The sequence below is a fragment of the Epinephelus lanceolatus genome, chromosome 6 (assembly GCF_041903045.1).
Source record: "Epinephelus lanceolatus isolate andai-2023 chromosome 6, ASM4190304v1, whole genome shotgun sequence".
In the NCBI taxonomy this organism is placed as follows: Eukaryota; Metazoa; Chordata; class Actinopteri; order Perciformes; family Serranidae; genus Epinephelus; species Epinephelus lanceolatus.
This window is the reverse complement of record NC_135739.1, coordinates 17,908,883-17,921,795: the sequence shown is the minus strand read 5'-3', so window position 1 is coordinate 17,921,795 and position 12,913 is coordinate 17,908,883. Positions and strand designations below refer to the sequence as shown.

The 12,913-nt window shown below is 42.0% G+C and overlaps 1 protein-coding gene across 2 annotated transcripts in view; it reads left to right on the top strand.

The window, feature by feature from the left end:
• The window catches only part of agbl4 (AGBL carboxypeptidase 4), a 394,549-nt gene that overhangs the window by 362,846 nt on the left and 18,790 nt on the right, over window positions 1–12,913 (top strand). For both annotated transcript variants that reach the window (XM_033621660.2, XM_033621661.2), the window contains one exon: window positions 12,508–12,660. In XM_033621660.2, coding sequence (XP_033477551.1) covers window positions 12,508–12,660 — 153 coding nt within the window. The remainder of the gene's footprint in view (window positions 1–12,507; window positions 12,661–12,913) is intronic.

The window sequence follows — 12,913 nt, the reverse complement described above, 5'->3', positions numbered from 1 at the left end:
CAGTTTTTATGCCTTTTTATCAACTTAGTTCACAGGCTCTTACCTTATCTTAATTTTTTACATAACAGTCCAAATTATTTTTTTATTTCAGCGCCTCCCCTCTTGCTCCCCTCTGCTTGTCTTGTCTCACCACCTCCTCCTGTCTGTACCTATCAGCCTCCTTTTATTCTCCTTCACCTGCTCTCCTGGCAGGCCCTCCCAACAGATGTGGCAGCTTATGTGGCACTAACAGGCCCGAAGCAGAGGGCTGCCTGCGCCCGTTCAGGCTGATTACAAGTCACCTCTGTGTTCATAAACAGACAAATACCGCCATCAATTTGAGAGCACAGTGCAGCCTGAGAGGGAGGAGGAGGAGAGGGAGACGATGAGAGAGACGTAGACAGACGGAGGGCGAGATTTGTGTCCATGAAGCAGGTCATGCCATCTGCCATGTTCTGTCACTGCTACATCATTAGAGGGTCACTGACCACGTGCCCCCGTGACCTGAATTGGCTTCTCTAACTAATGAAACGTTGGATAGAGTTTTACAGTGTTTAAGTGATACGACAGGTTTCTTTCCATCCTTTCTGTGGTGACTCCATATGATTGTTTGATGCTCACAGCGTCACACAAATTCACACCCAGGTGGCTCTGCTGGATTTGACGAGTACATTGCACAAGGGCACTTCATCAGTCATTGCATAGGTAAATGAGAGGTTTCCACTCCCACTGTCACTGCCCACATTTAACAGGTTGACTTGAGGTTTGAAATGGCCGCTCATTAAATTCCTCCAATCATTGTTTAGTAGTCATAAAAATGCAGCAAGCCTGTCCAGCTTTGAATTCCTCCACTTGTTGAAACAGTGTGTACTGGGCTTTAGTAAGTGTCATACTCAGTACCTTAAGAGTTGAGATAGAGTTTTCTGTAATACAAATACAAGAGCTGTTTTGTGTCTGTGTTAAAATGTAACAGACTGATTAAACGGTGTGTTTATGTTCATTCTTATATCTTCTATATGGATCAACAGCTGGTGAGGATGCTGAGTTTTTGCCTGGGACATGTTGGTTTTGCATGATATCATGTAGCCTATACAGTCATTAGGTGCATATTAATGACTCTTTCCCAGAGTTCACCTTAAAATGAATCAGCTTTAAAAACTCAACCAAATTGTAAAACTAGAAGTCTTTTTCCATACACATGTGCTGGCTTGGTTTGACTCGTTTGACTTGGTACGTCAGTCCAGTGCGGCAGGGATTTTTATCACCATACAGGGCTGTAGGTGTGTCTTTAACTAATGATGCGCTTGTGTTTGTGAACTTACAGAATTTTTTTCTGTCCGCTCCACTGGTCTTATTGGGGTCAACAATTTTCTTGAACTGTTGTTGAAATTTGACCCGAAACAGTACAGTTTGTACCCCTCTTGCGTCAGTTTTGGATGTTCAGAGACAAAGGGGAAATTCTAAGAAAAAATCATAATTCCTGGAAAAAAGTTTGTCACTAGGAGCAACTCTTTGTGCTAGGAAGCTTTGTGAATGCGGCCCGTGTTTTTACAGGAAATGCACAGTTTCTGCTCTTTAAACACATACAGTCTTTTTCAAAATAAACTTTGAACAATGGTTAAAAAAAAAAAAAAAAACCTCGAAAAACCCTCATTTTTAGGTTCCGTAACTTCCTTAGCTGTGGGCAACAAAAGAGCACAGTTAGGTTTGGGAAAAAAAAGCTTTGGTTTGACTTGGTGCGGCCAAAGGTGCCAATGGGAAAGGCCTGTAAGGTTAACTAAGTTAGCTAGCTAGCTACAACTGATCAAATCTACTAGTGACGCCAACAGAATCAGTCACCAGCCAGAAACAAGAAATAAAGGCTCCACTGTTGTGAGATTTACCAGGAAATTTGAGTAATTCATGCTTATGTTAATATTGTAAACTGCGTATGTGCTGTGCATTAAGTTTGACAGGCATAGTAGCAGTAACGAAGAGGGTGGGGCTTAGTGAACAGTCAGTTAGCATTCCTCCAATCACAGGTCAGCTTGCTGCAATCTATTTCAAAGCCCAGTTGGAGCTTACCCTTGGGGAAACCTGTGTTACTCCTCCCACTGGCAATATAGGAAATGTTTTAATGTTGGATTATGTGCATTACATAGCAAATAAGTTCAACTTTCTTCTCTTGAACAAGCAGCAGTTTTCCTTCTCCTCAAAAGGTATGCTGCTGATGCCAGGAGCTTTATTCAGGAGCTTGTAATCCTGCTTCAATCAGCTCCTTTTCCTTCCCGTGTAAAGATAAGCCCGGCATTTACGGCCCTCAACGCACCCCGCTCTAATTAATATGCAGGAGATAAGTACTTGTCTGACAAAATTCATTCGTTTGACCTTCTAGGTTTTACACTAAACTGTTTGCGGCCGCTGCAAGTTCACCACAAGTTGAGAGTTCCCTGGAGTTTCTGTAGCGAGATGGGGCTTTTGTTTCTCTCTGAGAGGTTTAATTTGGACAGCTTGCTCTCCCTCTCTGTTTCTCTCTCTCACTCTCTCAAATTGTCTTCTGACTTTCATTCGGCAGTCTCTGTTTCTTAATTGCCCCTAATTGCTTAATTACAATTTCAAATGAACAATTCTGGAGGTCAGAGCGGGTTGTTAATTGAAGCATCAATCACAGTGGTGGGGCCTTCAGAACCGTCTCAGTTTGATTGACAGGGCATTAACTGAGTATTGTAGTAAGCCTGGACATGACATTGTGGGGGCTCCATGGCTGATAGTACTGTTTCTGCTGCTCCTCTGCTGTCCTTCACATGAAGCTGTGAAGGAGAAACCTTCTGGGTTAACATCAGGACAGGGACACACTAACTGATTTTGGTTTGTGTCTTAACCTACAACCACCAGGATGTGGCTTTAGGTCCTTCACCTTCTTTCAGTGCATGTTCTCTCTGTATGTGTGTGGGATTCCTCCAGATCTACTTTCCTTTCACCTGAAGATACATCTTCATGTCATGTGGCTGTGACTGAACCTGTGTCGGCCCTGTGGGTACACCTATGGTTTTCATGGTCTAAGCTAGGCACCTTAGTTCCGACTAAAGCTGGGCGTAACACTGTACAATTTGATCCCAAACTCTGACCTGAGGTTTGAGCTGTTAGACTCATTTTTAGAGTTACCGGGCATTGTGTGTGTGTGTGTGTGGGGGGGGGGCAAGGACTGATTGTGGCCTCATCAACTGCTCCTGACCAACTGTCGGACATTTGGATAAATTTCTGACATCAGAATTTTGGTTGGTTGTTATCAGGCTCTCTCACAGTTGAAGCAGAGACACGAGTCAGTTCCCCATGGTCAGTGCCTTTTTCCTCACTCAATCACAAAGTGTAGCCCATACAGTTTGTTGGTGCTGCTACCTTGCCAACTTGTGCTTGTGCATCAGTGCAGAAGTTGAGACGCCTGTCTCTACATTATTGTAAACAGTACCTCCGCTAGCAGACTGGTACAGTGGGAGTTGACAACAGCTCAAATTGTACAGATTATGTCCTGTGTAAGTGAAAACCTAACACTATAGCATACAGTAATACTTTTGGCCAGTGTGTAATACGTTTCCAACTTGGCTACAGTTTGGGGACAAGTCATCCGACCACTCAAACCACGAGTCACATTCACCCATACATATATATATATATATATATATATACACACACTGGTGGCTGAGGCTACCATTAAGTTGCCACCTGCTACTCAGGTTTTAACACACTCACACACCAATGGAACAACCATCGGGAGCAATTTGGGGTTCAGTGTCTTGCTCAAGGATACTTTGACATGCAGAGGAGGAGCCGGGGATTGAACCGCTGATCTTCTGATTGGTGGACAACCCGCTCTACCTCTGAGCCTCACCCGCCCCCAAATGCCCAATGTTGGGGAGTAACAAGTTACTAGTAATGTTACTAGTACCGCATTACAGTAGTAACATTACTTTTCCAGTAACAAGTAGTGTAACTACCCACTGATAACATTTCGGCAATAATATCACAGTTACCCTCAAACCAAACAACTTGCTACAACATTACATTTTTTATCACATCACTACTGACTTGAAATACAACAATCACGTCGGCAGACTCATTTTTGTAATCATAGCACTGCGCAGGCACGTCACAAAGCAGCAAGCTAGTTGAAGATGGAAATGCGACAAAAGCATTATTGTTGCAGGTGGTCAGACTAAAAGTCTTTCCACTGCAAAAAACACGTCTTGAAATCTCCGGTCTGGAACACCTCTGCTAGTATGACCAATAGCACAACAATGCAAAGCTTTTAATCGTGGGCAGCTGCAGCTACAAAGAAGTAATGAAATTTGTGATTGGATATGTGGTGGATGAAATGTTGCTCTGTGAGTGGCTCTCCGTTTTTTGGGCAGAACCTTGGTAAAATACTGGTAATTACCCTGACATTCACACAGAGGCACATATCTGAATTTTTGGAAGATACGAAATTACCAATTTTATGGGGTGTAACAGAAAAGTAATTAAACAAATTGCCATTGGCAGGGAGTAATAAGTTAAGTGATAGTATTACTTTTGAAAATAGCCCAACACTGGTAATGCCCCCTTGCACAAAGCAAGATCTGGAAAGAAATGTTTTTTTGAACAGGCTGTAATTCATTTTCTGTTAATTAACCAATCTGTTAATTGACTAATTTCTTTAAGCTCTGTCTTCAAGTTTTCCGTGGAAGGACTCCACTGGCCTGCACTGAGCCCTGACCTCAACACCATCACACACTGCCCAAAATCGGTATCTGAACTCACAGATTCACGTCTGGATTAATGCCAGCTAGTCTGCAGCCAAGTTTCAAAATCTTGTGTAAAGTGTTCCCAAAAGAGTGTTGACTGTTACAGCAGCATTTTAACACCAGTGGTTTTTTATATTAGAAGTTCAACAATCACAGAAGAGTGTAATTTCTGTCCACACACTTTTGGCCATGTTGTGTATCCAGCTCATTGTGATCTTGAGATTCTGCTTAATCAACTGAGTTAATGAAGTAAAATATACATTAAAGAAATCCACTTAAATTGCAGATCAGTTATTCACTGGGATTCTGTGAGCGTGTAACAGCCAGTTAACCTCTCTGCTATGAGCAATCTGCCACTTTGGATCACCTGCTTGTCCACCCTCCTCCTCCAATCCATCCACCTCTATCTCCTCCTCCTCCTTTTATTCATCTTCCTCCCTCCCAGCCTCCGTGTCCTCCAGAGGGAAGAGACCCAGGTGATTATTAGGCTGGTTTCCCTCGTCAAGACCTTGGCTGGTTGGTTGGAACTCCTTCCACCCTCCTTCCTCTGCCTAATGGAGCTGGATCTACCTCTCTCGTCTAAACTCCCCCATCTCCCTCCCTCGTCTCTGTTTGCCTTTCTTCTTCTGCTCTTCCCCTCTTTCCTTTCAGTCCCTATCTGACTCTGCCTTTATGTCTCTATATGTATTTCTCCCTCTGTCTACCGCCACTGCTCAGTTGGCTGCATTTAGCTTTTTTTCCCCTCTTGCTCTTTTTTGTGTTTTGTTTTTCTGTTGTTTCTCCTTCCCTCCTCCCTCGCACTGTCCTCTTCTACCCCCCACCTCCTCCTCCTCTGCCTCCTCCACCTTCTCCTGCTGCTGTTCCTCTCCTCTGGGGCTCCATCCATCAGGTTGTCGGGGGCTGCTAGCGGCCGACTCCCAGCCACCATATTTCACCGCCAGCCAGCCAAGCAGCTGACAGCACAGCCACCGCCAGGAAATTGCTTTGGCTGTGAGCGGAATTTCAAACACAGGCACACTGCGTCGCCTGGGCCGCCCAAGCACCGCTTCCCCGTCTCTCTCTCTCGCTCCTGTCAATCTCTCTGCACCTCCCTACACACATCTCTATGTCTCTCTGTATCTCTCTCTGTCTTCCTCTCTTTTTCCCTCTCTCTTATGTACTTATTTCCTCTCTTCCTCTCTCTGTGCACCCCCATCTCTGTATGTTTTTCTGTTTGCTCTCCCCTGCCCCTCCGCCTCTCACACACACACACGCAGTCACAAACCCATATGCATCGTTTTCTCTCTTTGTCTTTTGTCCGTCTTTGTTGTTCCCTCTTTCTGCCCTCCCTCCCTCCATCTCCCACTATCTCTCCCTCTCCTTTTCCATCCTCTCAGTCTTTCCTTCCTTTCTTCCTCTTTACGACCCACAGGGAGCAAGGTGTGGTGCTGAATGTGTAATGAGCGGAGCAAGGGGGAGGGAGGGAAGGAGATAAAGAGGAGGAAGAAGAAGAAGAGGGGAAGGATAAAACCAGAGGAAGGAGAATGGAGTGATAAGATAGAGGAGGGAGAGAGGAGGGATGCTGGTTGGTGCTGCTGCTGTTGAGTTAAGGGTCAGAAGGTGTGTGTGTGTGTGTGTGTGTGTGTGGTGGATTGTCAGAACCAGTTTAAAACCATTGAAGTGAGGAGGGGTTTTTTGCCAAGTGAGGTCATTTTTGCTGGTCTTCAGTTCCTGGCTGGTTTAGGGAGTTTAAGCTGGACTGTTAGGTAGAACACACAGCAAGATCATAGATCAGTCAAAACCCTCTGCTGCTCCATTCACATACATGTGAGATAAAAACATGTGGCACAATTTTTTTTAAAGGGCCAGTGTGTAATATTTGGCATGGTTTATTGTCAAATCTGAATCTGAATCTGAATATTATACCCATTAATATGTTTATATAAGTGTATAATCGCTATAAAATAAAATTTGTTTGGTTTTCGTAGCATTATATATATATATATATATATATCGCCATCTTGCGCCGCCATGTATGTACGGCAGACCGAGTGGACAATCCAGCCAGCCAGAGAACGCGTTTCATGTGTATAAATGAACCAACAAAGACAGCGGAAGGAAGGAAGAAGGAGGAGGAAACAGCAGAGAGTGTTAGTAGTTCGTCGATAGAGAGTAGTGAAAAGTTTTTTTAGTTATAAAGTTTGCGAATGGACCACACTTACCACGCAACAGGAGAGAATGAACCCCTATCCGTCATCTGCGAGGAAAAGAAGACACAACTTCACTCCTTGTGATGCACTCTCTGCGGCGCATTTCCTCCTGATGATATATCTCCCCAACGATGGTAGCACCGAATCCCATTTTGAGGATTCAGCCTCTTTTCTCGCCCACTCAGCATCAAACACATGGAGTTCCTCATCTGTATGCTTCGGCTCAAACAGGTATGGCTCTGGATCTGTGTCCGCTACAAGAAACTCTTCAAAATCGCGTTCAAAGTCGTCCATTGCAGCTACTATAGTCCGGAGATATTGCTAGGCTAAATAAACAGCTGAGCTCTGTTTACAGGCTGCGCTGTCAGTCAGTGTGCGGGCTGGAGATTGGTGGAGCAGAGAGGGGAGGGCTGCCCCTCTGGGTACTGTAAGCGGGTATGTGTGTATGAAGTGTGTCTGTTATGCTAGAAGAGTCAGAGTTTGGGATGGAGTCTTTTACCCCCTGGAGTGTTACCGGAGTTTTTGGAGTGCTCAAATAAACTGGCCTTTTTCCCGAACGCTACTCTGGTCTCCTGCTCGTGAGTGATTCATTACAATATCGTAACATGGTTTAGATTTCTAAATTAATATTCACCTCGTCGCTAGATAGACCTACTCCTGAAAAACTCGTGTCTGCGCAAGGCTTTTTGTCCCTACGAGGCCACCGTCATTTACCTGACGGGAGGGGTGAGCGAATGAGCCCTGCAATCTAGAATTTGACCACTGATGTCACTGTTTTCAACGGTTTTCAACCCATTTTACACACTGGCCCTTTAATTAACTGCTCTTACTTACTATTAATCATATATTTTAAAAATATAGATATGAATGTGTGTGTTTGTGACCATGAGAATGATGTGATGAGCAAGTGTGTTGGTGCATGTGTAACATGTATATGCTGCTAAATGGATTGCTCCAACAAATTTTCGTTGTATAACATACAATAACGATAAATGATCTAGCTCTTCAATTGTAAGCAGCTAAATCATACTTTTTTTCAATATTAAACCTAAAAAATAGTGCATTGTTGAACAAAAATGCACAATTTTTAAAAATGTATACAGAAATAAATGTGGTCAGCAATAGTTTAATGGTATGTTAATCATTAAACATCAGGGGTGCCAACGATAGCTGATATACTTTCGGGTTGACTGTCCATCTGTCCATATGTACGTCCCGTTCTCAAAAACGCAATATCTCAAGAACACTTTGACGGAATTTCTTCAAATTTGGCACAAACATCTACTTGAAATCAAGGAACTGATTAGAAGTGAGCTGATTAGAATTTGGTGTTTGAAGGATAAAGGTCAAGGTCACTATGACCTTGCGTATGTCTCCGTCTTATTTCACGAATTTCGTAATATCTCATGAAGGTCTTGACGGAGTTTCCTCAAATTTGACACAAAATTCTTCTTGGATTCAGAAATAAGCTGATTGGAATTTGGTTGTTGAAGGTCAAAGGTCAAGGTCACTGTGACCTCACAAAACATATTTTTGGCCATAAATTAGCAATTCATATGCTAATTACGACAAAATTTCACTCAAAAGTCTATTAGGATAAAATGATTAAGTGATGACATTTTATATCTAAAAGGTCAAAAATCCTCTTCACTTTGACATCATAATATTATGCAAAACACTTTTCTGGCCATTTTTCAACGCCATAAATCAGTAACAGAAAGACATTTGATAAGATACTGGATTGGTGACACTGATCCTGAGTGTCCACCTGACAGCTGCTGTTTGTGTAGATGATCTGCGCTGCTGGGGGGAAGATGTGTGTGAAGCAGCCATGTTTTCACAGACATGGATGTAAACTGTCAGTACAGCCTGATGAGTTTGCAGAGGCATACAACCACAAAGCGGTCATTCTAGTTCTATTTTTTAGTACAGTGCTACACTATATGTGTAATACACTCATTGGTGCCATTATCCTGCACAACTATCCATACTGATCATATCTGTGTAAGTTAAAGGAGCAAGCAGCTTCTATTTTCATTTTATTTTATTTGTATTTTTGTCTTGTTTTTATCTTGTTTCCTTTTATCTATCACTCAGTCACTTTTCATTCTTTGCTTTTGACTCTTTAGCTGCTGTAACAAGTGGATTTCCCAGGTGTGAGATCAATAAATTAATCTTTTTTTTTTGTCATACAGTGGTGTGATTGATAACACTGAAAGACTGTGGGCAAATTCCATTCATGGAGTCTATATCTGTGGATGGGTTACACTATAAAGTATACATGGTGTGCTATTACAGGCCTACGTATTGTACAATATTGTTTGTATAGAGGGAGTTAGTTTTTGTACTAACATGAAATAATACAAGACATGCACAGATGGACATCAGACTGCAACTTTGGAAAGCTCCTGTCAGTTCCAGTTAGGAAAATTAAACACAGCAAAATGTTTAAGCAAAGATCTAAAACTTTTTAATGTACTTTTTATTTTATTTAATCTTTTTTTAATCAGGCAGCCTCATTGAGATTAAGATCTCCTTTCCAAGAGAGACCTGAGAACAAGAAACATTTACAAGAACACAATCTGCAAAACAGAAACAACACAATTACACATAAATAAACAGGGAATAAAAACAACAGTAAAAAAGAGTCTAAAACTTTAAAATCTCCAAGGGAAATATAAGACTCAGGTTTAAGGACACTTTTAGTTTATTCCATTTAAAAGTTGCAAAGTACCTGAAACTAGTTGTGCCAACATTAGTGCATACATAAGGGATATCTAAGGTTAAGTAGCTACTGGAACATGTACTGTACTAGATTTAAGTAGAGGAGAGATGTGAGGTAGTTTTGAAGCTTCAGCAGTAGAGTTTTATAAATGACTAGCATAAAATGACGAGTTCTTGTAGACTGTAGGAAAGTCCATTCAACCGTGTGATACAGAGATCAATGATGGGTTTGAAATTTGTCATTTGTGATAAATGCAATATAATACACAGAGTTTAACTGCTGAAGTGCTGACAGCTCAGCAAGACAATACAGAGTATATCTCCATACTCAATGACAGACATAAAGGTTGACTGTACAGTAGTATAGTTTGAATAAGACAGACATCCTTTAATTCTATACAAGAAGCCCAGTTTGATTCTTAATGTTTGAGTCAAATGTTGAATATGAATTTTGGATGATAGTCTGCCGTAAAGCCAAATTCCTAAGTGTTTGTATGACTCAGTGAGTACAATATGGGTGCCATTTAAAGTTTTAATGGCAGCATAGTCAGAGTCACTGGTGGAGGTGGAGAATACCATGTACTTGGTCTTCTCTGCATTTAAAACTAGTCTGTGATTAGTGTAAATGTTAATACATGTTCTTAGGTGTTCCTGGTGCTGTCTCACTGTGAGCAGCTCCACTGTATTGAGGAGTTACAAAGTCCACTCACAGCGCACTGAAACATGTTCAAATCACTCAAACTGCCTTTATGAGCATCAAATACCTTAAAGGGACATTTCACCCAAAAATCAAGAATACATATTTTCCCTCTTACCTTTTGTGCTTTTTATCAATCTGGATAGTTTTGATGTGAGCTGCAGAGTGTTGGAGATATCGGCTGTAGAGATGTCTGTCCTCTCCTGAATATAATGCGACTAGATGGCTCTCAGCTTGTGGTGCTCAAAGTGCCAAGAAAATACATTTGAAAAACTCAACATCAATGTCTCTTTCCAGAAATCATGACCTGGTTACGCAAGATAATCCACAGACCTTGTTGTGGGGGTTTTTATGAAGGAACTACTTTCTTTCTACCAAACCACACCCACCATCAATATCACCGTGCAGAAGGAAGAGTGCATCTACTGCTAGCTAACATCACAGTTTAGTCAAGGAGGACGCCATTAACGCTTTCCCCACCAGAGTATAATTTTTAAGTGGCCAGCCACCTCCAACATTTCTGATCATATTCACTAATCTTTCAAGACCCACAGAATAATTTTCTCTACAAATATGTAAATAGTTTTTACACCAAACTAAAGAAGAGACCTTCTGTTTTTATACACACCAAAAAAAATTATTTTATCTTATTCCATTCCTTTTTTTATCAACACTTGAATTTGTGCATTTTCATTAATAAAAACAAAAAAAAAACATTTCGGACAAAAAGCTGAGAAAAATGTATTTTTGTCAAAGACAGTCATTTTCAAGTACAAAATCAACATCACCACGGCTTGTGCAACCATAAAGTTTACGGTATGCTCCAGCATTTTCGTGCAGTTTATAAGCTGCTACTTCTCTATAAACAACATGCTCTTCCGGTTTCCAGTGGATATTCGTCTTCATTTGTTTTTGGACACGGCAGTGCTGTTCTATTTCACAAAATGTGTAACAGCACCCCCTATCTTATAACAGTGAAAACAAGGATTGCTGAAATATCTTGTCAATGGTGGGGATAGTGTTAATGTTTACATCCCGCACTGTTAAGAGCACGAACGTCTCGTCCATGAGATGCACGCTTCCTCCTGTGCAGTGATACGGTTGGCGGGTGTAGTTTGGTAGAGAGAAACTAGTTCCTACATGAAATTTCTCACAATAAGGTCTGTGGAATATCTTGAGTAGCCAGGTCATGATTTCTGTAAAGAGACATTGTTGTTGAGTTTTTCAAATTTATTTATTTTTTTGGCACTTTGAGCACCACAAGCCAAGTGCCCTCTAGTTCCATTATATTGGAGAGAAGGCTGACATCTCTACGGCTGATATCTCCAACACTTGGCAACTCACACCAACAGTCCATACTGATAAATACCACTACAGGTAAAGATAAATAATATGTATTTTTGATTTTTGGGTGAACTGTCCCTTTAATGAGAGCTGCAGTCATCCAGGCTGGTGATCGTCCTGCATCTAGATGTGTCAGGGTAACGCATAAAGTTAAAAGTTAGAGAATAAGTCAAGTCAGTGGAAGCTCCCTATTTGTATCGCAAGATAAAGGTCTCTAGGGGTGTGTGTGTGTGTGTGTGTGTGTGTGTGTGTGTGTCTGTATAGATCGAGTGATAACAGAGTTAGGCAAGAGAAACAGATCTTATCAAATCCATTTTATACACTGAATGCTGGAGAGAAAAGACATTACACACTCAATATGAAGTCAATATTAACCTGATAAATAGCTATGTGAGTGTGTGATGATCTGTGACGTCCATATGAGTGTGTGTGTGTGTGTGTCCTTACACCACATTCACCTCTGCTCACCATCCATGTATTTGTACTGTAGGTGTGCCCTTCAGAAGGACAGTCTGATTGAAGTTACGTGTGGGTGGTTGGCTCCTTTCAGGTGGTAAACATATTGTCAGTCTGCAGTGTCTGGAGGGTTTGTAGTCGTCCCATGGGTGAAAGCCTCTCCGCAGCACAGTCTCCCTACAGCAAAGACAGGAAGGCCTTCCCTTAATCCCACAGGACAAACTCTGGTGTGGACAGTTGCTGTTGTCAGAAAAATATCCAATCTTTCCCACTAACCTGCTGTTTCCTATCTCCTGTCTGTGCGTCTCTCTGTTTCTCTGTCCCTCTGTTCTCTCTGTTCCCTCTTTTCCTCCATCAGAGAGTTAGCTTGGAGTTCTACATTGATGTCCATGCCCACTCCACCATGCTGAATGGCTTCATGTACGGCAATGTGTTCGAGGACGAGGAGCGCGTCCAGAGACAGGCTGTCTTCCCCAGACTGTTGTGCCAAAACGCGCCAGACTTCTCCTTTGTAAGTCACACAAACAGACACACGCAGACACACCACAGAGGCGGGCTCGGCACCAGAGTTTCACCCAGCTTCAATCCCAGGGCTAGCTCGGAAAGAGAACATGAAATAGTCCTCTCTCAGCAACTACTGGTGATGTGGTGTTCAGTGAGGCATTTAATTGCCAACTGTTGCACTCTTAAGGCTCATTTATACTCCCTTTACCAAAATAGACACATCCATTTCAAACGCTGTAATTGCCACTGATCTTGTACTT